Below are 24,586 nucleotides of genomic sequence, written 5' to 3' on the forward strand. Positions count from 1 at the left end.
GCGCCCCGAGACGTCTTCCCCAGGTCCAGGTACGTGTACAGACTGGACTACCCGCTTTGCCTCTTGAAGAGCATAGAACCCGCTCCTCGAAACCTGCCTCACAGCCTAGTGGCCAGGAGGGCACTGCTCATGCATAAACCCTTCCAAGGAAAGTGGGCTCACAGTGCCAGGTTAGATCGGTCCGGATCAACCTCCAGACCTGGGGAGAGAGCCACCATTCCGAGTAAAGTGACAGCACCACACGTATGCCAAGCAGGAAGAAGGACGGCACTTGGGCAGGTCCCCCGGACCGCCTCTTCTTCCTCGCTTCCCAGCAGTGCCCTGCCTCCCGGCCGTGGCCCTGGGCACCCTGTTTGTATCTTGTGGGTCCACCTGATCCACACTAGCCCCAGCACCTTGCAGGTGCCCTGTGCATGTAAAGAATTAGTACCTGTTTGTTGAAGTGAATTAAGTAGCCTTCGACATATTTGCTCTGCCTTATAAACCTCTAATTAAAACAACACCATAACCCTACCATGATGGCCCAGGTTAGAAACTTGATCAGGCACCAAGCCTGGGACCTGGAATGTCTCTTAATTTCTACAGAAGCAAAGCTGCAAATCCCTCTTGCTCTAACAAAGCACGCCTACGTTGACTTCATTCCTCTGGCCTTTTGAGGTGAAGGCAAACAGTGTGGTCTGTGCTTTTCTCTAAAGTATTTATGGGCAAATCTAAGCCCACATGAATTGCTTCATCCTTATTATTCACATTTTCTAATTGTTCCCCACGTCTCCTAGATGGAGGGTAATAAAACTTCGATGCTCAGATATTTACTTAGTGACTCACGTGGCCTACAGAATAAGCAAATGATTTTCCTCCACAAACTTGGACTGCATCGTTGTATTTTTCCTACCCAATAACTTTGTTAACTATGCCAAATGTTTTTTGAATTTAATAGTACCGTATTCCCTAAGGATGATAAATACAGCCTGGCTTCTCCCTCTCAGTTTTTGTTAACTTGCCCCTGAATCAACTATGAGAAATGACTCTGACCCATAAAATCGTTATGCTCACCAACCAAACAGAGGTTTTAATCCTCTTCTTAAGATTCTTCATTAGGTTTCCATGCTTCCTGGATTGGACTTGAATTCCTGGAACCCATGTGAAAGGCCACCTGCCATTTTGCTCACATCTGCCTCAGACCTGTGCAAATCTAGTCCTGGTTTTCCGGGCTATTTTGCCTCTAAGACAGAATATAAGTGTTAATGTCAGACACCAGATCTTAGCAAGGCCTAAAGGCATAATCTCTGCCAAGAAGAGGTTTAGCAGAAACAATGGCGAATCAAGAGTCCAGAAAGGTCTGTGTTCCTTTCATTACCATGATAAAATTTCATAATTGTCTCCTGAGTTAATTTCTAACTTACCTCGAGCAGAATTTCTGCTTGAATAACCCCTGAAGGATCAGACATAAATACAGAACTGTCTGATAACGATGGTTAGGTCTGGGCTAGTTTTCAGGGGTTATAGAACTGATGTTCAAACGAAATTGCTCACAGTGACCACATTTCAAAACACAGTCATCCTAGAGACAGCAGAGGGCACTCCAGGTGAATATTAAGTAACTGAAAAGCAAATATCCCAGGAGGAAATGTGACCTGGAACGTTGGGTTAGTGCACCGTACAGCACACGCTGAAATTTCTCCCGCTCAAAGCTAACCTAATATTTTCCATTTGTTTATCTTCTTAATGTCCTAGGGCTGTACTGTCCCACATGGGAGACCACATGTGCCTATTTAAATGTAAGTTAATTAAAATGTAAAATTCAGTTCCTCTGTTGCACTGGCCACATTTCATGGACTCAAAAGACACAGGAGGGGCTTCCCTGGTGGCGCAGTGGTTAAGAATCTGCCTGCCAATGCAGGGGACACGGGTTCGAGCTCTGGTCCAGGAAGATCCCACATGCCGCGGAGCAACTAAGCCCGTGAGCCACAACTACTGAGCCTGCGCTCTAGAACCCGCGAGCCACAACCACTGAGGCTACGTGCCACAACTACTGAAGCCCGTGTGCCTAGAGCCCGTGCTCCGCAACAAGAGAAGCCGCTGCAATGAGAAGCCCGCGCACCGCAATGAGGAGTGTCTCCGCTCGTCCACGTGCAGCAACGAAGACCTGACGCGAGCCAAAAAAAAAAAAAACTTACGAATTGTTCATTTCTGGAGTTTTTCCATTTGAATATTTTCGGACCTTTGTTGACTGAGGGTAACTGAAAGCAAGGCATGCAAAACCTCGAATGTTATTCGGAGGTGATGTTGGGAAGGGTGAGGGCCACGCGGTGGGCGCCCACGTTGCGGGCTGGTCACCTTTCACTCCCGGTCCTTCAGGCTTTAAGACAAATGATGATGGTATCGGTGAACCTGGACACCGGGTGAGACGAGCCCCACCCAACCTCTTTTTTCTTATCCCAGAAGATCCACCAGGGGGCAGCACCACCTCTCAGACTTCACAGACTCATAGAGGAGCAAGGAACATGCGGAGTGTAACTGATTTGTACACATTTCCTAAGTTTACACAGATCTTTTCCCCCAAATCTAAGGGGCCCATGAGAAGGAACTCACGTTCTGTGACAAGCAAGAATCGCTACATCACAAGGTTTGAGGTGGCTCCTAGGTGACCCATTGAAATGTACATTTACATTTATAAATGTATGTTTGTATGTTTACGTATGAAATAGAAAAAAGGGTAATGTAATAAAATTATTACATAAAATAATATATAAATAAAATAAATGAATAAAATAAAACGTCATGAATTCACATTGGTAATAAATAACCTACTTGTTAATTAAAAATAAAATAAAAATTCTGAATAAAATAAAATAAAAATTCAGTAGTTCATACTGATAATAAATAATCTGGCGAACACCACCTTAACCAAGTGATCAAAATTAACGAAGTTAATGTCACCTCAAAGTAGGGCACACTGACATTGCTTGTGTAGAAGATCCCAAATAATCTCAGAAATATCTGCTGGAACTAATAGGAAAATCTAGCATGGTCAAAGGATACAGTGACAGTATATAAAAATCAACTGTATTTCCATATATAAGCAATGAACAATTGAAAATTGAAAATTAAAAAATAACAATAATAGCATCAAAAGCATGATTTGGGTATGTTGATAGAAATGTTCTAAATCATGCGGGGGTGATTACCTGATTACATACATTTGTTAAAACTCATAAAACTGTACACTTAAAATTAGTGAATCTTATTGTCATGTAAATTATACCCCAATGGAGAGAGAAAAAGCCCTACTGTGTGCCCAGTTCCAGGTGCTGAGCACACAGCACAGAACAAATAAAGCTTTTCCATTGGAGCTAACTTTCTAGTCAGGGTTAGATCTTTGAAAATGAATGAATGAATGCACATGTCAAGTAGTGAAAAGTGCTATGAATTAAAATAAAGCAGGACAAGGGTGCAGGATGGCGGGAGGGGGGGTGTGAATCCTCTTATACAGAATGGGCAGGAAGGGGATTCGCACGGATAAGACGGCAGTTGAGCCGAGACCTCAATTAGATGAAACCGACCGTCTCCGACCGTCTTTGACAGGCAGAGGCCAGTCCGGGGGCGGGACGAGTCCGGAACTCGGACCTCTGGGAGTCGGCCGCCCGCTTCCAGCGGCTGCGCGAGGGCGGCCGGGAGCCCGGAAGTACGTCACGGGCGGTAAGTCCCGCGGCTGCGCGGGGGCGGTCGGGAGACCGGAAGTCCGCCGAGGGCGGTGAGTCTCGCGGCCGCGCGGGGGCGACCGGGAGACCGGAAGTCCGTGGATGGCTGTGGGTTCCGGCTGCGGGGCGGTCAGGGGCTGCCTGGGAGGTAAGCGCGATGCCGGCCTTCCCGGCCATGGCCACCCGGGCGGGGGCCGGGGCTGCGGTTGCTGGCGCCGCCGTTGTCGCGGTGCTCTCGGCCACGCTCGTGCTCTACGGGCCGCCGCTGGACGCAGGTACTCCGCCGCGGGCTTCTGGTCCGGGCGGGAGGCGCCGCCGTGGGGCCGGGGACGCGCGGAGCCGCGGGTCCTGGGTCCACCTGGGGAGGGGTCAACCGAGGGACCCCGAGGACCCCGGCCAGGCCTTGGCTGCTGTATAGAGCGGACTGTGTAGAAAGAATCAGGCGTAAACGGGACAAGTGCGTCCGACTTGGAGCACCATCCCCTCCTGTATGGTTTTCCTCTCTTGCCCTGCGGATATTATTGTACCTAAGATTTTTCAAACCGCTGGACAGTGTGTTGTTTTATCTCACTTCTCCCAGCAACGTGGAGAGGCTGCTGTTTTGTAAAGAAGGAGGCCCCGAGCCAAGGTTCCCAGGCAGAAATTAGCTGAAATGGTAAAACGCGCTTTGGCTGTAGTCCTTAGCAGCAGGCAGGACGGAGAGTAACTGTTAGGGGGGTTTGGCTGTTTGGTTTTGGGCACCGTAGTTCCAGGTGATTTGAGGAGCATTGAGGGGCCCCTCAGCTTCTGCACTTAACTCAGTCACACCAGCCCAGGAGCTTCTGGGCACCAGTTTGTTCGGAGATACTTTATCGGTCGCAGTTGGTCTTATATTCGTACACTCCGTGTTTGGTTAGCAAGATTTCTCTTTTGAGTCTGCTTGAGATTTCATTATTAGGCCGAACTGCGGAGCTTTTACCAAAAACTGGCCTCCCATCCCAGCTTTAGGGCATCTCACTTAATTTAGAGATTGCTGTCAGATGTTCCAAATTAGCTACGGTTCACATTAAATTAAAGCAAGAAACATTGGTATTGCAAAGTTGTGAGTGGCAAGTAATTCTAGAAAACAGCCCAGAATAAAGAAATCTATTTAACTCTCCTCAGCCACACTTCTTTAAAGCAAACAAAAACCAGACAGGTATGACCTGTTTTTCTAGATTCAGAATTGTATGAAGACAAATTACTTACTAGGATAAATTTCAAGTTGCCTCTTGCCAAGGCCTTTTTATCCTTAAGAACTTTGATGTTTATATTTCAGTATTTCTGTGGATAAGTAACTTGATTCTCTGTGGAGTATAGGGAAGTTTAACTGACCTTCCTTTGGCCCGCTCACTAACAGGGGTTGATCTCAGGTGAGTGTTACAAAACGCTAATGAGCAGGGTGGATTGTGCTTTGCAGTCATACAATGGCAGTTAAAAAGTGAAAATGCTGTACTTCTCAACAGTGACGTTTTTTACCCATCTCACATTGGTTTCAGAAGGCATTTGAGAAGGATTTGACTTGTCTTTTGGTTGGTGGCGTGATTATTTGATTTAAAAAAAAATTCTTCTGCCTGAAAATGGCAGCATTTTGGTAAAATGGTGTCTTCTGTCCTGGCTTATCCGTTCCTAACCACGGCATCTTCACAGGTCTGTCTCTGAGCCTCAGTTTCCTTGTCTGTAAGAGAAGGATAAACGGGCTACCAATGAGGAGAGTGAGCCAAGATGCCGTTAATTCATCAGGCACTTATTGAGTGGCTTATTCTGTGCTGGACTCTGTTCCAGGTGGTTGAGGGTGGGAGTCCAGCCCTTAAGTCACAGGTGGGGGCTATACCTCATTCTGTGGAGCCAGAAGGTTCAGGGGTGGTCTTGGGATGCTCTGTGTGTGGCTAGCTGCTTAAAGTGATGGCAGCTCATAAACCCAAAGCATTGTAAGGGACTCAGAACGATCCGTGGGTGACTGGTAAGTTTGGATTCTGTCTTTACAATTTCCAGACTTTAAAAAGCACCTGTATTTATTGTTCTGGGGCATTTGGAGGAGAGACCATTCTCCGATATCCTCGCATTGACCAGTCACGTTATGCTAGGTGTGTTCAAGTTTGACACAGATGCATGGCAAGCACCTCGGTAAGCGCACAGACGGCTCGTCAGCGGTCAGCAGGGCCGTCCTGAAATCCGCCTGTAACAGCTGCGGTTCTTGTCCTGCAGCTGGCCGGGGAGCCCAGGCAGGGGTGTCTCACAGCCTCTCTGCACGGTGGCGAAGGGAGTGCATGGCTGTGAGTCTGGGGTGCGGGCGGGCCCGCGGGGGGTTGGGGCGGGCCAGGGGCGGGAAGCGGGAGCTGGTTGCTCTGTTAGGTCAGCGCCTCTGTGGCCCGGCTCTGCGTCCGGTTGGGCCGGAGCAGAGGCGTTGGGGCTGGACTGGTGGTTGAGCAAAGCCTCGTTGTGCCTTTTCACGGCCAAAGGGTTACGGCGATTCTGTTTTGGAGTTTTAACCCTGTGTTGATTTGGAAGAAGGTAGGAAGGCATTCGGATGGATGGTAATTAATATTCTTTTTACATCTTGGGGTCTAAGCATCCATCTGATATATCGGCTAAGGAGGCGTTTACATCTGCTCATTAAAGGAAGTTACTTGAATAACTTCGTTGAGTGAAAAGTAAAATTGTAAGAGTGATAGAAGATGAAGCTGTATTACCATATGTGTGGAGCTGAGTCAGTCTCTGTTCTTCACTTGGACTTGGAACCCACGCCTGGTTTTCCTCTGCTGCTGAGATAATGGGAAGATAAAAATATTGGATGCCTTTTTTGTGAAAATGTTCGTATCGGCAAAGATCCTTTAATTCTAGAGAAAATGCGTGCTTTATTATCTGTTCATACATTGGGCTCTACAGAACACAGGATTTCTCTCACAGCTGAGCTATTTTTAATAATATGGCAAAACATACAACACAGGCAGTTTTTCACGAATGGCCAGTTAAAATTAGCTATTTATAGACAATTCAATGATCAAACTATTTTAAAATGCCACTTTGAGCCCAGTGTGAGATGTGTTCTTTATTTAGAATGCCATTTCCAGGTTATTTGATTAGTATCTAATTGAGCGTTGGAACCATGACTGGAAAATGAATTGGGAAATACCGTGAGCCCCTGTCCGGCTTGAGCAGACCCTGCAAGGTAGCAAAGGGGAGAGGAGACCTGCCACACCTGAAGGAAGATCACCATGAAATATGTGTAGTTCATTAGGTAACAGTGCGTTTAAAAAACACTTTCTGAAAGGTTCAGTAGGTTTCCAAGATGTCTGCTACATTCGAAGTAAATCTGGTCCATGCGACAGTATTAGTAGTGTTGTGTTGTTACTTCTGAACAGCATTTGCTTACAGAAATGAAATGATGAAACCATTGGATAAAAATCTACAGGAAAAACCATACATCATATTAAGCCAGCTTTGGGAAGTGTTTTGATTAATGGGGTATTTTGTTCAAGTCTGTTTTTGATGAATGCTGGTAGACACTTACCTTTCTGAACATTTTCCTGTTTTTCAGTTTTAAATCGAGCATTTCCGCTGCGTACAGCACACTCAGTAACGGACATGGAGGCTGCTTTGCAGCTGGTGAGGAATGTGGTGCCTCCTCTGGCCGCCTGCAAGCACAAAGGGCAAGCTGGGAGGATAGGCGTGGTGGGAGGCTGCCCAGAGTAAGTGGCGCGGACGCGGCGTCCCTCTCCGGCTGCTCGCCTCCCTGTCGTCCTTCCGTCCATCCAGTTGGACCCCAGGGGTCATTTCCAAGTGTCCTCTGATATCCTGGCAGTATTTTTCAGTGATGAACGTTTGATTGAATAGCAGAGAAAGCACGGGGCCCCGATTGGGTGAGGCTGTTTCTTCTTGCTTTGTGCTCTCTGTACTGACGGCGTCCATTACTGTGAGCCTGTGTTACTTCTGTAGTCAAGGTGAAGACACTCAGCGTGCTTTCCTTTCTTAGTTTAAAGATATTCCTGGAAGTTCCTTCTGAAATTTGACGGATCCTAGCTTTTTTCCGGGGCCTTTTTTCTCTTCTAGTTTTATATGTTATGCTGCTGTGTCGACACATAAAGATTTGTAATTTGTCCTTGCTTGTGATACCTGCTGCCTTTGACTTAAATTCGACCTTGGTTACCATTCAGTTTCTCCTTCCTTTCTGTTTGCACTGATATGCTCTTTGCCTAGCTTTGTATTTTCAACAGTTTAGCATGTAGTTGGCTGTATTTATTAAAATAACATGTAGCTAGATTGTGTGTCTACCCAACGTGACAGTGACTGCTGTTTCTAAGTGAGGGAGATGTATTTCTTTTGTTAGCAAGGCTTGTATTCACACTGTGGGGTGCGTGTGTATGTCCACTGGCCTGTCCTTTGGCATTTCGGGCGAGTTCGTGGCTCTGCCCTGGGGAGACTGTCACACGTGCAGCGTGCCCCGAGCATGTTTCCCTGTTCGGGTTAGCAAAGCTCCTCTTCACCCCTGGGATTGATGTAACAGTTACAGTCACTCATCTGATGTCAAGTTCACGGATTTTCCTTGCTGTGCTTGAAGTGCCCTTAAACATAGTTACAGGCGTTTCCGAGCAGGCGGGTGGAAGCAGGAGGGAGGCGTGCGGGTCTCCTCTCGTTTGTCCCCACGTCTGAGGTGGCCGCCGCCTCTGCTCACCGTTGCTCTCGGGGGTGGGTCCTGCTCCTCGGGGCACCAGCCAGTCCAGGGGCTCCGGCCTCTGGTCACCTCGAGCACACTGTCTCTCTCTGCAGATGCCTTTGGGAAACTCTCCTTGTCTTCTCAGACCTCTAGGTTTTGTTTTGTTTTGCTTTGTTTTTCCCCGAACACACATCCCTACTGTCCTCCTGGCCAACAGAGCCCCAGTCTCGTTCAGTTGGTGTTGCATTTCCTCTTACTTGTATCGGTGCGCATTTCTGATAAATCAAGTGCTTCCTGTGTCTATATTAGTCTAGAGAGAGGTGCTGTCTTTATAATTTTAAGTCCTCTCATCAAGTGTGCATCTCTTCTATAATAGGCTTTAAAATGTCCCCAACAGAGTTATGTGTTTTATAAGGTTAATTCCTAGATGCTTTATGATTTTTGCTGGTATGGTAGATGCTATCATCTATTCTAATCAGTTATTCCTGGTATAGAAAAAAACCTTTTTGTTCGGTTGATATAAACCTTGTCGGACCATTGTACACTAGGAGATTCATTTTTTAACAGCGTTATTGAGGTCTGGTTGGTATACGGCAAGCTGCAAATGTTATAAATGTACAATTTGTTAAGTTTGACCTCTGTATGGCCCCCTGAAGCCATCCGTCAAGGCTTCAGTTTGCACATACGCATTTCAGAGAGACCTTGGGGCACCTGGCCAGGATCTGCCTCTCCTGACATGGTTCAGAGGCCTCATGGGAAAGATTGACTTTCCTGGAACTGATCCATGTTAATAACCCTTTCCCGAGCTCCTACTGAGGGCTGGGCCGCGCCCGGGTGCTGCTGGTCTGTGTAATTTACTGATAAGCCTCGTGTGCTTGCCTCATTCTCAGAAGTGTTTGACTATAAATATCTTCTTTTTAGGTACACTGGAGCCCCCTATTTTGCAGCAATCTCAGCTCTCAAAGTGGTATGTTTGTTCATAGCTTCTTTTTCAGGATTTTTCTAGTAAAGAGTTGGATTATTTAAATATGACTGAAGCAGACGTTTTCTGAATATTCTCTCAATATTCAGAGAAATCTGAATAACATTTTGGGTAATCATAGTAAGAGACGTCTACCCTGACCTCTTGTGCATCACCAAGTAACTTGGACTGGGACTCATTTTCTTTTAAACTGAACTTTTTTTAGAACTGTACTTCACCGCAGTGATCCAGGCTGCCTTTTCAGTCCTAGCATAAGCAGTGGACATCTTTTAACCTTGACAGTTGTCACGGCAGCATTTTGATCAAGTCCTGAAGGCCCAGTGGCACAGGGACTGTGACGTGGGCCGTGTTCCCTGCGGACCTCACAGCGATGCCACCTGAGCCGGGCCGGGCCGCCTGCCTCTTTGGCGGCAGCAGAAGTCCGCCTCTCTTTCCAGGCCCTTCTTAGGTTTTGCCGCCTCCCGGAGGCCTCTCAGCTGCCTCCTGGCTGTGGGTTACCTGCGGCAGTGGGTGCTTTTCTTTTGCGGACAGCGCTGCGGAATTTGCACGGTTGTACCAGAGCCAGCAGTGCTCTGAGTGTGTGTCAGGCGAGTCCCGCGTTGAGCCGGCCTCCTGTGCCCCTCCTCAGGGCGCGGACTTGTCCCACGTGTTCTCCACCCAGGATGCCGCAGCTGTGATCAAGTCGTACAGCCCGGAGCTGATCGTTCACCCGGTTCTGTGAGTGGGGCCCCGGCGGGCGGGGGGCTTGTAGCCACTCTTCTGGGTCACAGGGTCTCCGTGGAGCCGCGGCGCAGGGCGGGGGCGGGTGGGAGGGTGCTGTTGGAAGAAGGGAGGGAACGACAACGAGCCCGCGTCTGTAGTCAGAATAAGACAGACAGTGTGCAGGAGACCTGGGCACCAGGGCAGCCCGGGCTGTCCCCTGTGGCCTGTCGGCAATGACCAGAGGGTCCTAGGCTCAGGAGGGGCCTTGGGCCTGCCTGTGACAGTGTCTCACGTGGCAGCAGCAATGACCGTTCGATCGTTCAGCAAGCACTTCGTGCTGGACTCTGCCCTGGGTTCCACGGGGACAGCGTCTGACTGGGCAGCCCAAGACCTGCTCCCGTGCAGCTTCCTCTCCAGCGCAGCCCTGTGCCCTGGAACTTTCTGCAACGGTGAAGCTTTTCTCTCGGTGCCGTGCGAGACGGTGGCTGCCGTGCTCTTGAAACGCGGCCGGCGGGACTCGGGAGCTGAGTTTTCACTTTGATTTTAATTACATGTAAAAGCCCCGCGTGCTCAGTGTCCACCGTATTGGGCCATGTACACAGCTTTGGAGGACAAACAGGGTAACAGCGTGTCAGGCGGTGCTAAGGACCACAGGGAGGACGGGGCGGGGAGTGCTGGGCGCGCACGTGTGTGTGGCGGGTGCTCCTAGGGTGGCGGGGGGCCGTGGCGCAGGGTGTGGCGTCCAGTGAAGACGCAGGTGCGGGGGCTGGGGGGAGCAGGCGCAGGAGCTCATGCAGCAGGCCTGCTGGGGACACTTAGTCGGGGGGGCTCGGGAGGGGCTGGGTGACCAGCAAGGTTCAGGGCCACGCTCTGCCGGTCGTGGGGGTCATGGTAAGGGTTCTGGCCCTTGGGGCCCAGGGCGGAAGCAGGGGTCCCGCTGGGAGGCTGTGGTAAGCCCCTGGGGACGCTTGCGTGCTGGGCTAGAGCCAGGAGCGGTCAGAGCCTGGCCACAGCAGGGGAAGAGCGTGGGGAAGCCACCAGGGTGTGGGCTGGGCAGGCGGTCATCTCCGTGGCCTGCGGATGTGCCGGCGGACGTGGCTGGTGCCCGTGGGGTGGGCAGGGGAGCCTGGATCTGGGAGTCGTCGGCCCGTGGACTGCGTTTAAACAAGGAGGCGAAGCTGTGTGCGGGTCGGGAGGGCCCGGCGCGCTGGCGGCTGGCGGCTGGCAGCAGACGGGAGGGACGTGGAAGGGGCCCGGAGGGCGTCCTGGGGCCGAGTGGAGAGCTTTGCGGACGGTCCCGGAAGAGCCCGTGCCTGGAGCCAGAGACGAGGCCTTGGCTCCCAGTGCGGGGTTTCCGGCAGCCCGAGCGGGGCTGCTGGGGGCGGGCCGGGCCGTCTGGTAGCCTGTGGGCCCTGAGAGTGGTGGCCGGGCCTCAGAGTCGCGCGCAGCCGCCAGGTCTGGTCCTAAGGAGGGCTCCTGATGTCGCGGGGGGTCGGGGCGCCGCTGGGCACACGCCTCCCCGCAGGCCTGAGGTGGGGGCGTCTGCACCGCAGGTAGGAGTGCAGCCCGCACTGCATCTGTGCGCCTGTGTGACGGAACCAGACTGGCACAGGTCGTTTTGAAATGAGTCATCGTGTCTTATTTTAACGTGTTTTACATATTTTTTCCCCTGTGAGTCTTATTTTTAAAAAAAGAAAAAGAAAGTGTAGTATGATCATGACTATATACCCTGCATTATTGACTCTGTTTCTGATGGGAAGGAAGTTCCATTTGCCTCAGCTTTGGTGAGACCCAGATCCTCTGTGTACCTTTGCGGAGTTCACAGAAACACGTGGACCACTCGAGTAAACTGCCGGGGTCCCTCCTGGGGCCTGGGAAGGGCCCCTGCAAGTGAGAGGTTCCGTATCCCCAAGAATGTGCCTCTGCTGCCCTCACATCAGGCCACACAGGCTCCTGGTCTCTGCTCAGCCAGGCCGCTCTGTGTCATTTCCCGTGAAGCAGCACTTTCTCACCGTGTCTCCTGTCCCTGCTGTCCCCTCCTTGTCTTGTCTGCTTGTCCCCAGAGGGGATGGCTTCCCCTGCCAGCCTTCTAAGTGGAGGTGGCTTTTCCTTTGTTCCCCCAGCCGCTGGGTCTGGAGGTGGGATGTGCGTCCTCCCAGACCATCACCTCTCCTTCTGAAACCTCCAGCTCCCTTGGAACTCACATCCACTGACCCAGTACCCCTCCTCCGTGCAGCCGTCTCACTCAGACCCCTCATCAGTGCTTGGATAGTAATGTCTCTCTCCATCGTTGCTCCCGGGACTGTTGCTCACGTGTGTGTAGGGAACTGCTTTACCGGAATATGATTCACTGTAAAATCCCCCGACTTTAATTGTGCTGTGGTTTGTGGTCTGTTTACCAGGCTGTTACGTCACAGATGATCTTAGGACGCTCCCACCACTCCGAGCCGGAAGCCCCTCCCCATGGGCACGCAGCCCGAGGCGGCCGCTCATCTGCTTGGTTTCTGAGCATGTCTTATGCATGTGGAACCAGAGGTCTTCTTTTACTTTTTAGCACCCTGTTTTCGAGAGCTGTCCACGTTGTCAGCGCTCTGTCACTCTCCAACAAAAACAAAACCCAGAAGTCCCCCCACCCCCACCCCGCCAGCTGCTGGCAGCCGGCAGTCTCTTCTCTGTGGGTGAGCTTGGTGTTGTGTTTTTGCAGGTTTTTTTGTTTTGTCTTGTTTGCTTTCAAGGTCCCACGTATAAGAGATAGCATACGCTGTTTGTCTTTCTTGGGCTCATTTCACTTAGCAGAATGCTCTCTGGGGCAAATGAATGCTGAAAGCTAGACAACTATGGTGGGGTCCTGGCTGGGGTCCTGGCACCAGAAAAGGACTTTGGGGGAAAATCTGGAGAAATCTGTAGTTTCATTAACAAAGTAAACAAAAGATGAAAGTTCTAATCTGTTTTGCCCTTCTTTTCCTTTTTCAGTGACAGCCCCACTGCCGTCCAAGATGTGGAAAAGTGGCTGCCCCGACTGCACGCCCTGGTCGTAGGGCCTGGCTTAGGCAGAGACGACGGTCTTCTCGAAAACGTCAAGGTAACGTGTGGAATTACTAACCACGCCTGTTCCTCCGGGCTCGGCCCTTCGGTCGGGGGCGTTTGACGGAATTGCGTTTTCCGTTGTCTGCTGCGGTGTGTGCCTCTTGGATGAGCGCGGTCTGGGGGGTAGAGGATGCGCGTGAACCAGAGCGGGGCCCCGCTGAACGGCGCTCTCCTCCGCTCCTGGGGCTCCGCTCTCAGGCTGTGGCCGAGGAAGTCTCCGCGGGGCCCGACGTGACGGGAGTCCCAGCATCCGGGCTGAGCGGGGTTAGCAGCGGCCGGGCGTGCGCTCCGGCTCGCGGTCGCCTCCCCGCGACCCCTGCCTGCTGGGGAGCCCCGGCAGCCTGCTCCTGGTGCCCGCCGTAAGGGCGCAGTGCCCCCGCCGGGGCTGGCCGAGGGCCACGCTTTGTGAAGCGCTCTGCACGGTGCCCGGTTGGGCGCACGGAACAGCAGGCCCAGTGGGAGTGTGTCACGGTGAGCCAGTGGGAGAGGGTGCTTCTGGGGGGTCCTGGCGGCTTCTCCGTTGCTGTAAGTTGTGCACTTAAGAGAGAAGCGTGAAAGGTGTTCTGGTGGTTCTAGCTTTGTGTCGTCAGCGGGTCCTTTTGAAAGCCCTCGTTAGTTTCATTTCTTAACCTGGTGCTTCTCTGACCACCTGAGGTCCTCATTGGTCTAGAAACCCTGGGCCTCGGGCCCCACGCGCCTGTTGTTCTGCTGCCTTTGCGCTCTCTTCTGTCCCCTGCCGTCCTTTTCAGCTGAAGCCAGCATAGCCGGCGCTGCGTGATGGGGGAGTGGGCAGGAGACCCTAGTTCACCCTCGTGTGTACACGTGCATTCGTTTACTTTTTCATTGATCATTTATGCTCTTCCTTATTACTGAAACTTCATGCGTGCTTTAATCTAAAAAGATGAAACTAGTTTTTTAGCCTCAAAAAGTTGAAATAGAAATAAATACTGTCCTGGATCAGGGAAAATAGGCAGCTCGGATGGCACACCGACCCCACATTGTGTGTGTGTGCCCTCTGCCGGGCCCTCCGACGCCGCCCCGGTGTCACTCTGCGAGGGGACACGTCTCGGGGGCCTGCCGAGCTCTCCCTGCCCTCCTTGGGGCCCTTCTCAGTCTCCCCGACCACCTGCCCCAGCTCCAGCCCTGGGAGGTGTCGGCTGCGTGCCTCGAGGGAGCTAGCAGTCATAGCGAACCCGACTTGCCGCCCTCGTTTCAGCAGCTGGAGGGGCTCTTGGCTCAGCTTCTGCTTTGGAGTTAAATGAACAAAAACTCAAGGGAAAAAAGGTGTAGGGCGCTGTGAGTGTTGGACGGACTCTCCTAGCCACCTGTGGGTAAAGAACATTTTAAAAGGCAGACGTGTGTCTGCTTTACCAGAATTTAGTGAGAACGTGAATTTTAAGGCTCCCTTCCACGGAAAATCTTTCCAGCCTTTAGGGTGAAAGTTGGGGCTGGAAATTTCACTTTCTTCAAGCCCATGAATTATCACTGAGGAGACACCGCAGCCGTGACAGGTGGCTGGGGATGGAATGGAGCAGGAAATGTGTTTTCAACTTTAGTGTCGATAGTTGGTCCGTTTATTACTGCCCGTTTCAAACGGTTTGGCTAAAACATATGTAGCCTCTGTAGGACACGATGCTGAGTGACGTAGGCCACGCGCAGCAGGACAAACGCTGCGCGATCTCACTTGTTTGTGTGGAGTCAGAACGGGTGAGCGCGTAGAAGCAGAGAGGACAAGGGCGGCTGCCGGGCGCTGGGGGTCAGGGGAGTGGGGAGAGTTCACGTCCTCCCCCTGGGGGAGGTGATGGCTGTGTGGGTTAGCTTGGCTGGTGAATATTTCACTGTACTTCTGCACGGGCTCACCTTGGAGATACCGGGGGTTTGGTTCCAGACCACTGCAATACAGCGAGTTCTCGTCATAAAGCCAGGCACGTGAATTTTTTGGTTTCCCAGTGGAGATAAAGTTACGTTTGTGTTACACTGTAGTGTATTATGTGTGCAATAGCATATCTCAAAAACAGTGTAGGTACTTTAATTTAAAAGTACTTTGTGACTGAAAAGCGCTGACCGCCAGCTGAGCTTTCAGCAAAGACATGGCTCTTTTGCTGGTGGAGGCTCTGGCCTCCACGCTGGCGTCTGCTGAAGGCTGGGGTGGCTGTGGCAGTTCTGGAAACGAGGCTGCAGTAATGTTTGCTGCATTCGTGGACGAATTTAAAGTGCACAGTTCAGTGGCTTCTCGTATATCTATGGAGTTTGCAGCCATCACCACAGTCCGGTTTCGGGCATTTTCATCACCCCAGAAAGAAGCCGCATCCCCGTTGGCACTTGCTCTGTGTGCCTCCCAGCCCCTGGCGACCACTCATCTACTTTCTGTCTCGATGGATTGGCCTATTCTGGACCTTCGTGGGAACAGCATCACACGGTGTGTGTGCTGTCTTGTCATTTCAGGGCTCACCCCGTTGTGTCAGGGTGTCAGTGCTTCACGCCTTCCGTTGCTGCGGAACAGGCCGCTGTATGGAGAGACCGCGTTTTCAAAATCCATTCATCGACTGATGGACTTTTGGGTTGTTTACACTTCCTGGTTATTACAAATAGTGCTGCTGTGAGCACTCATTTACAAGGTTTTTTGTGGGTTTATGTTTTCATTTCTATGGGGTGTATACCTAGACTGGAGAAGCTGGGTCATACGACCACTCCGTTTGGTGTCTTATCTAAGGGTTTTGCCTGACACAAGATTTACTCCTATGTTTCCTCTTAAGAGCTTTATTCTTTTAGCTCTGTGGTCCCCTTTGAGTTAAGTTTTGTGTATGGTGTTAAGGAAGGGGTCCAGTCCAGTTTTGTTTTGTTTTGTTTTTTGTTTTGTTTCTTTGCAGTACGTGGGCCTCTCACTGTCGCGGCCTCTCCCGTTGTGGAGCACAGGCTCCGGACCCGCAGGCTCAGCGGCCACGGCTCACGGGCCCAGCGGCTCCGTGGCACGTGGGATCCTCCCGGACCGGGGCACGAACCCGCGTCCCCCGCATCGGCAGGCGGGCTCTCAACCACTGCGCCACCAGGGAAGCCCCCAGTCCAGTTTTATATCCAGTTGTCCCAGCACTTCTTCGGGCCAGTGAATTCTCTGGGCATCCTTGTTGAAAGTCAGTTGACATCAATGTGAGGGTTGATTTCTGGGCTCCCCTTTCTGTGCCATCGATTGTACAGCTGTCCTCGTGCCAGTAAGCACACTATCTTGATTATTGTATCTGTGCAGTAAGTTCTGAAATCGCAAAGTGTGGGTCCTCCAACTTTCTTCTTTCCAGCGTTATTTTGGCTATTTTGGGTCCCGTGAGTTTCCATGAGTTTTAGGATCAGCTTGTCAGTTGCAGAAAGGACAGCTGGGATTTGCGTAGGGGTCACCTTGAATCTCTAGGTCAATTCGGGGATCACTGCTGTCTTAACAGTATTGAGTCTTCCAGTTCATAAGCTGGTTTTGAACCAGAGTTTGTGGATGTAGGATCTTGACTGACCCGCCTAGTGTCTGTGCTCTTTTGCAGCTTGTTGTTTTCCTTGATGGATGTGTCTTGGAGACTTTTCCTGGCAGAATATGCAGATGTTCATTATTTTTAATAGCCTCATCATAATGTGCTGTAATGTATTTAACTAGTTCATTTCGGCTGTTTACAGCGTTTTTTTCTATTAGTGATGCCTTGAACATTTCTGTGTATCTGTTTCTTCGGGGTGTTTTCTGTAGGATAAATTTGTAGAAATTCCATTGCTGAATCAAAGAGTATCTGTGGAAGGTGGAGGTAACTGAGTGAAGTACAGTTCAGAAGTTTACACGGGGACTGACATACAGGCAGGATCGGGTGGAAGGTGACCCAGTTGTCCCTAGCTGCACGGAAAGGGTCCAGGGGGGTTTCTGAAAAACGGATCTGGCCCCCAAGTGAGACGCATGTCTGCACTGATGGGCACTGGACTTTATTTCCCCCCCACCCACCCACCCTGGGGTCTCTGCAGAGGCACTCCGGCAGTTTTCATATCAGAGAAAGATGGTCAAGTCGATAGGGAACTTGTCCGGCTTGGGTGCATTCCTGGCGAGAGGGCTAAAGCTCAGTGACTCGCGCGGAGGGGGAGCGGGGCAGGGCTCGGGCCTGAGATGGAGCTGACAAAGTGGGGTCAGTGGGGTCCAGCCACACAGTGCGAAACTGAAACGTTTCTGAGAGATGCTCCCAGCTTTCTCCAGCAGCTTGTAGTGCTTTGCTCTCCAGCAAGGGCTGCCCTTGCCAGGATGTGCTCCGGGGAGCTGTCACTCCTCGTGTATAGAAAGCTCCTTGCTCCACTTTAGCCCTCCTGACCTGTGTGTGGCTGGCTCCTTCCTTAGCCCGTTCTTCCCTTAGGTCAGATTGCTGCCCGGATGTGTGTGTGTGTGTCTGTGTGTGTGCAGGGCTGGCTGCCTCGTCACGGCGTGTGCTGGTGCCGCTGACCCTCCAGATGCCGTGACCGTGACGGGGTCAGGTGCACAGGCCCTCTGAGCCGCGGAAGCAAGACCAGCCCTCCGTTCTCTGCATCAGGAGGCCGAGTGTCACGTTGTGTGGTGCGATGTATGTGCTCCCCGCAGTGGCGGCTCACGTTTCCCGGGTCTGAACATTCCCTGGGCCACTGTCTTTGTAAGAGCTCTAGTAGGAAGGTACAAAGACTCAAAGTCTGAATTGGTTCCAACAGTAACGCCCGACTCGGGGCGAGCAGACAGAGCATTTCCACTGTTGCAGAAGGAGAGAGGCTTCCGTGGGCCCCGTACCCTGACCCTCCACCGGAGGGGCTTTTGGGCACACTCCCAGCACTCGGACTGGCGTCGGCAGGTGTGGCTGAGGCCGTGGGGCAGGGCAGCCGTGCTGGGTGAGGTTGCACGCCTCACTGCTGCGTTACGGACGTGGGCTTGTCTCCCAGTGTTTTAAATTATCCCTGCTTGTCATGTGTCTCGTTCACCGTTCTCTTCTAGCGTTTTCTGTTACCCGCTGTCTCTCCGGTAGGAGTCCTCTCCTCGTGCTGTTGCTGTAAATGCCCTTGTCATGAAATACTGGTTCATGATAATCAGCAGTCACGTTGATCAGACGCACGTACAATTTTCAAGCGAAAAACCTAAAACTTTTAGTGTAGCATTCTCAGAGAGAAGTGATTCCCTGTTCATGACCCCGGTCGTTCATTTGAAAACACGTGAAGTGTTCCTTATGAGAAGTCGATGAAAGCTGAGGCGTTGGGGAATGCCCGGGACTTCCGGCCTCTCGGCTCCAAACCCTGAGGGTTGGTGTCTGTCGGCGGTGCGGCGGCGCCGGCTCAGGGCTGCCCGCGGTGGGCCGGCCTGGGCCCCGCGCCGTGGGACAGCTCCCGCGGGCGCCTCTTTGCAGAGTTCCCGGTGCCCCGCCTCACAGAGGCCCTTTTCTGATGATCTTTTACATTTGCTTTATCACTCCCTGTCCGTGTGTCTGTCGGTCGGTTGGTGGCCCGATGCTGAAGTCCGTCAGGAACCGCTCGGTTCCTTTTGCCTCTCGAGAGGCGACGGGCTTGTTGCTCAGCCTGGCTTCCTTTCCTCGCAGGGCATTTTAGAAGCGTCCAAGGCCAGGGGCACGCCCATCGTCATCGATGCGGTGAGTGCGGCCCCCTCTCCCGTCCCCTCCTCCCAGGGGCCCCCGCGGCCTCGCGGTGACGTGAGTCCTCGTCCGCAGGACGGGCTGTGGCTGGTCGCTCGGCAGCCGGCCCTCATCCAAGGCTACCAGAAGGCGGTTCTCACCCCCAACCACGTGGAGTTCGGCAGACTCGCCGAGGCCGTGGTGAGTCAGCCGAGGCCCCGGGCAGGGGTGAGGGGCGTGCCCTGAGGCTCTGCCCCGGCTCCTCCCGCAGTGCACCTGCGGGGACAGACGTGCGGAGGTGGGTGGACAGGTGCACGCCCGGGTGCGGGTAGTGAGGGGGCACCTTCCAGTTAGCGTGTCTTTGATTGGGTGAAAGGCGGCCTCTGCGGTCAGCCCGCCCTCCGGCCACCGTGCACCCTGCGCGGGTCACTGCTTCCCTGCCCCCGCCTCTGTAAGACGCGGCACGTGGTGGAGTCTGCATCACAGGGTTTGCGAGGGTGAAATAAAAAACACAGCTGACCCTTGAACAGCGTGGGTCAGGGGTGCTGAAGGCTGCACGCTGTCAAAATTCTGAGTGAGACTCACAGCCGGCCCCCCGGGTACGCGGTTCCCCGTGTCTGCAGTCCCGCATCCGTGGGTTCAGCCAGCCTCGGATTGTGCAGGGCTGTGCTGTGTACTGTGGGAAACGGTCCACACGTAAGTGGGACCTCGCGGTTCACACCAGCGTTGTTGGAGGGCCAGCTGTGTATGTTAAGCCCAGCGTCCTCACGTATCGGTGCCCGTGAACGTTTGCCCGTTATTACTCGAAGTCGCATCCCTCGCAAACCCTTACAATCCCAGCCATGGGCCAGTAGTCCTAACTCGGCCTCCCTCCCGCTGGTGGATGGAAACGTCTGCACGCGGGGCCCGAGCTTGGCCGTCGGCAGGTGCCCGGCGGGCCCGTCCCCGGATGAGGCAGGATCAGAGCGGATGGGCTCTTCCCGTGTCTGATGAGCTGTGTCTGTGTTGTCCTCCGTCGTAGCTGGGAGACCCCCTGGATGGCGGGGACCGTTGCAGAGCTGTGCTGAGACTCAGCCGGGCCCTGGGCAACGTCACCGTGGTCCAGAAAGGGGAGCAGGACGTGATCTCTGATGGCGAGCAGGGTGAGTGGCCGAGGGCTTCACGCCGCGTGTCGGCCGGCCATGCTGGGCACCAGCCCCGGGAGGGTCTCCTGTTCACACACGGTCGGGCACACACGGGCACACTTACCGCCCGGAGAGGGCCTCCCTGGTGAGCGTGTCAACCACAGCTTCTGGAAAGGCCATTTTTGTCTTGTTTCTCGCTGTTTCGCAAAGGGAAGTGGCAGCGATGCGTGCTGGTCCTGGCCGACACCAGGTACGGGGTGCGGTTCTGTCCGTGCTGTGCGGGCAGAGGCTCTGGGCAGCGGGTGACCCTGCAGGCCCGTTGCCGCCTCGCCTGAGGCACAGGTGCCGTTGCTTGAGTCTTTCACTGCTTCCTGTTTTATAAAAACGCCCGGAAATCGGAGACACCTGAGGAGCGGCCAGTGGGGCGGGAGCCCCCGGGCCCCGAGCGTGGCTGCAGAGCCCAGCAGGCCCGCCCGCGTCCACAGCGGGGCTCGGCGCCCGGCGCCTCCGCTCCCTGCAGACGGGTCCTCCTGCCGCTGAAGTCGGCCCCGGAGGCGAGAGCACGCCAGGCGTTGCCGGGGGGCCGGGCGCACGGAACCGGTGCCCAGGAGTGCGCGCGCTCCCACGCTGTACACGCACGCGCTCGCCGTCACGCGCTGGGCAGGAGATGCAGAGCGCCTTCTCTGCGGGGCCCTGAAGCCCGTGGGCCAGACGCTGCAAGGCGCTCTAGACGCCAACACGGAGAGAGCGTCGCAGCTGGTTAAGACGTTTTCCCGAGAGAGACTTCTCGGCACGGCACAGACGAAGTCCTGGCAGGGCCGCTGCTGGCGCCGTGGGCGTCTCCTGGCGTGTGAAGCGGGCGCCCTGGGCCGGGGACGCCGTCCCCACTCGTCCCCGCAGACCTCTCGGTGCTGGCCGGGGGAGCTGGGCCTCCGCCGGCCGTGTCAGGACGGGCGGGGAGGAGCAGGTGACGGAGCGCGGCCCCTCTGACACGGCCCCCTCGCCCCGCAGTGCTCACGTGCAGCCAGGAGGGCAGCGGCCGCAGGTGCGGCGGTCAGGGGGACCTCCTGTCGGGCTCGCTGGGCGTCCTGGCACACTGGGCCCTCCTGGCCGGCCCCGAGAAGACCAGCGGGTGAGTCACGCCTTTGTCCCTCCCGTGCTGTTTCAGCAGTTGCCCGTTTCATAAGTGGCTGCTTGGAACATTCCGCTGAGGTGCCGGTGTCTCATGGAGGAAGAGCCCCCAGGGCAGGGGTTGGTCCCAGGACGCTCGCGCGGGGGCTCTGGTGTCGCGCGGGGGCTCTGGTGTCCCTGCTGGTGTCGGGGGTGCTGCCCGGGGGTCTGCGGTGCATGCTCTGCGGGACCGGTGCCTCGGGGGACACGCAGGCAGGGGCGGAGCGTGTGCCGGGAGATGACTGTCCCCGGGGCGCCGCGCCCTGAGCGGTGGTGTCCGCCGTCGCCGACGGAGGGTGAGCCCGGGCAGCCCACCCCCCGGGGCCGTCGGCCTCTCCTCGCTGTGCCCGTCCTGGCGACCGTGACGGTGCCGGGCTGCAGGGTCCCGGCACCCCTGGCCCGGGGGGCCTGCGGGGCGTGTGCGCGCAGGCGGGTCTGTGATGGGGCCAAGAACGTAGCACGCAGCTCGTCCCCAGGCTCCGGTGTCGTCCCGGGCCTAGAGCAGCACCGAGCGCTTACCCTGTGACCGAGCGCCCGTCTGGCTTGCAGCCGGGACGTGGCTGCGTCCTAATCTCTCTCCGGGCGTGCGGGCATTTCTGATAGGCCCAGTGGCACGTTAGACGGAACTTGCCAGAGTGGGTCCCAGGGCGACCACAGGAGGGACGGGGAGGGCCTTCGGTGGCCACGACGCGCCGCTAACGCCGCTCCCCCGCAGGTCCAGCCCGCTCCTCGTGGCTGCCCTTGGTGCCTGCGCGCTCACCAGGCAGTGCGCCCGCCAAGCCTTCCAGAAGCACGGCCGCGCCACCACCACCACGGACATGATCAGGGAGCTCGGGCCCGCGTTCAGCAGACTCTTCGAGACCTCGGCCGGTGCGGACGGAGGGGTGGCCCCGACAGGGGAGCCGTGTTTGTGACGGGACCAGCCTCCGGTCCATCCGAGTCCGCTGCGAGGTCCGTGAGCGCGCCGTGCAGGTTGACGTAGAGTGTCCGAGCTTGGAGCGTAGCACTTTTCTGGCTCAACTGCTGTGTGCTCGGAGATGTTACGATAGGAAACAAAGTATTCCTGAACTTTTCTGAGCTTCTGGGCAATATCAGAAAAGAATGAAGAGAATCACGTGACGGCGAGACCGTCTGTCACCAGCTCAGCTGAGGTCGTGGGCTTCTGCTGTGATTCTTCTGTGTGCGAGCAGTTCCCCTCCTCGGGTAGTCCCCTGGGGGGGGGTCCCATTGCTCGTTTTCAAATGTCTGCGAATGATGTTTTGTTTTGGTTTTTTTTTTTTGCGGTACGCGGGCCTCTTACTGCTGCGGCCCCTCCCGTGCGGAGCACAAGGCTCCGGACGCGCAGGCTCAGCGGCCACGGCTCACGGGCCCGGCCGCTTCACGGCACGTGGGATCTTCCCGGACCGGGGCACGAGCCCGCGTCCCCTGCATCGGCAGGCGGACTCTCAACCACTGCGCCACCAGGGAAGCCCTGACGTTTTCTTTTTTAAACTGAGGTCCCCGAAGGGATGTGGCATTCATTCTTTAGCTCATTTTTGTTTCTTTTTGAACTGCGATTCGGTTGGACACATCTGGGCAGAAATACTAAGCATTGCTTGTTTTGGTCAATTGGTTGAAATGTTTCAGAATAATGAGAAACCTGTTAGAACTCGGAAGCTCTTTTGGAGGCAGCTGGGAAGACCACAGAAGGGAAGCGAATGGGCCCCTGACCCCCGAGTGCACAGGCAGGGCCTCTGGGGTCCCTCACGCTCCCACTCCCCCTGGCCTGTGCGCCAGTCGGGTGCTGACTGACAGGCCCCAGCGCGGCACAGGGGAGTGGGAGGGGCGCCTGGGGCTCCGGGGTCGGGCGGGAGATGGCACCCAGGTCGGGGGCTCCAACACGGCCCTCACGCCTGCTCACGGAGCAGGACGGCGGCTCCCTCTGCTCCGAGAGTGTGTGTGGCTTCCGGAGCGTTCTGAAGTTCTCTCCGTAGTGAGTTGTCCCATCTGCATCAGGTCGGCTTGGGCGCAGCTGTCCGTGTGGGCAGTTCTCTTCGTGGCCCGAGAGCTGGCTGTCTCCCGTCGCATCTCTCTGCGGGGCTGGTTACAGCACGGGCGCTTGAGCGCACTCACGCGTCGGTGCCGCCTCTGTGGGGCGGGGCCTGGCCTGTCCGTCTGTCCTTCCCCAGTGACTCCTGCTCTGTGGTCAGAAACCTCCCCGCAGAAAGGTCCCACTTCCTCTAAATAGTGGACTCTCAAGATTTCTTTTAATATGTTTACCATTGTTATTTCATATCTAACTGTAGAAGAGTTTAAGTGTCACGGACATTTTCTCCTTTGGGGAATTCCACCTAAATCATGGTCTCTATTAAAAAGCAGATCTGGTTTCTTAAACAGCCAGAATCCACCTTTCAACTTAATCCTGAGTTGAGGACATTCTCAGATACTAGGGAGATAAAAACACGTAAGCCTGTCTGTCTTATGGTATGGTTTTCACCACTGCCTACCAGTGCCGTTAAAATGAAGTAACTAAGCCCACACCGTAGCTGTTTCTTTCCTTGGAAGACACGACTCAGCCGGCACGGGAACTACTGTGGTTTTGCCCTGAATCCCTTTGCTTGAGAAAAGCACAGTCAAGGGCCCGCGCTTCCGAACCAGGCGAGCAGTCGCTCCCTGTCCTTTGCAGACCGGCTGAGGACACGCGGCCAGGAGACCAGCACCGAAGCACATCTGGCGGCCAGGTCAGGCTCCGGCCGGACAGCCTGCCCCGAGTCCTGAGCGGCCCAGCTCGCCTGTCCCGCGTCAGGGGCCTGCCCGCCCTCTGGGATCCTGACCTGACTCCACTGCTCGTGGGCTGGGTCCCTTGGAGCCTGTCAGCTTCTGAACGGGCTTCCTCATCTGTAGAACAGGAACCTCCTGCCTTTCAGGGGCAGGAAGGTCAGTGACGGAGTTAAGGCGGCTGCCGGGCCAGCCAGGCGGTCTGCGCGGCGCCTGACGGGTGCTGACCTGCTGCCCGGGGCCGCGCCCGCAGGGTCAGTCAGTGCCAGCCCCACAGCGGTGGACACGGGGTGGCCTGGCTGAGAGCTGGGGGAAGCGGCGCGACGGTCACCCCGCGTCCCGCTGGCTGGCTGAACAGCTGTAGCGCCCCGCCTGCGACAGAAAGGAGACGGAGCACGAGGCCGCCGGCAAGCTCGGTCCCAGGTTGCCCGCCTGGTGCCCGCCTGTCACACCTGTGCCCTCACCCGTGTCACCCAGACTCCTCGAGCACAGCCCTCGCTCGCCCCGTGGTGTCTGCTCAGAGGCAGCAGAGTATGGTACCCCAAGAACCAACTGTTTAAGAAAGAGGTGAAACAGAGCCTATCAATCAGAGGAAACGGGCTGGACGCTTGCCGGGGTTTCCTCTGCTGGCGCTTTCTGTGGTTGACGCGTTACTTTGTAACCAGGAAAATAAATGTAAAACCGTATGCCCTCCGCCCAGTCCAGCGCTGCCCAGCACGTGGGGTACAGGCCGCTTCTCCTGCTTGACAGCAGGTGACCCCGGGGAAGGGGTCCCGCCTGCCCTTCCC

At 54.8% G+C, this 24,586-nt stretch overlaps 1 protein-coding gene across 7 annotated transcripts; it reads left to right on the forward strand.

Annotated features, from left to right (window-relative positions):
• Nucleotides 1–3,710: 3,710 nt before the first annotated feature.
• On the forward strand, nt 3,711–24,484 carry NAXD (NAD(P)HX dehydratase). 7 transcript variants are annotated; one of them, XM_067016649.1, is made up of 11 exons: nt 3,711–3,849; nt 7,261–7,411; nt 9,298–9,343; nt 9,987–10,075; nt 13,034–13,142; nt 18,715–18,765; nt 18,844–18,948; nt 19,769–19,889; nt 20,883–21,003; nt 21,757–21,992; nt 23,707–24,484. In XM_067016649.1, exons 1-10 carry the CDS (start codon nt 3,804–3,806, stop codon nt 21,953–21,955), a joined length of 1,038 nt encoding a protein of 345 aa, XP_066872750.1. In that variant the 5' UTR covers nt 3,711–3,803; the 3' UTR covers nt 21,956–21,992; nt 23,707–24,484. The 7 variants fall into 7 exon arrangements, with proteins under 7 accessions (XP_066872750.1, XP_058897915.1, XP_066872752.1 ...); XM_059041933.2 differs by lacking the exon at nt 23,707–24,484 and adding an exon at nt 5,715–5,846 and having other exon boundaries at nt 3,792–3,849; nt 21,757–23,414; XM_067016647.1 differs by having other exon boundaries at nt 3,813–3,976.
• The last annotated feature ends 102 nt before the right edge of the window (nt 24,485–24,586 follow it).

Source organism: Kogia breviceps, chromosome 16 (assembly GCF_026419965.1).
Source record: "Kogia breviceps isolate mKogBre1 chromosome 16, mKogBre1 haplotype 1, whole genome shotgun sequence".
Classification (NCBI taxonomy): domain Eukaryota; kingdom Metazoa; phylum Chordata; class Mammalia; order Artiodactyla; family Physeteridae; genus Kogia; species Kogia breviceps.

Excerpts from the sequence above, each read along its gene's own strand:
- NAXD (XM_059041931.2), top strand. The coding sequence starts at position 3,859 with ATGCCGGCCTTCCCGGCCATGGCCACCCGGGCGGGGGCCGGGGCTGCG. Across the intron at positions 3,977-7,260 it reads CGGGCCGCCGCTGGACGCAG|TTTTAAATCGAGCATTTCCG; the intron begins GTACTCCGCCGC and ends CCTGTTTTTCAG. Across the intron at positions 18,766-18,843 it reads CGCCCATCGTCATCGATGCG|GACGGGCTGTGGCTGGTCGC; the intron begins GTGAGTGCGGCC and ends CCTCGTCCGCAG.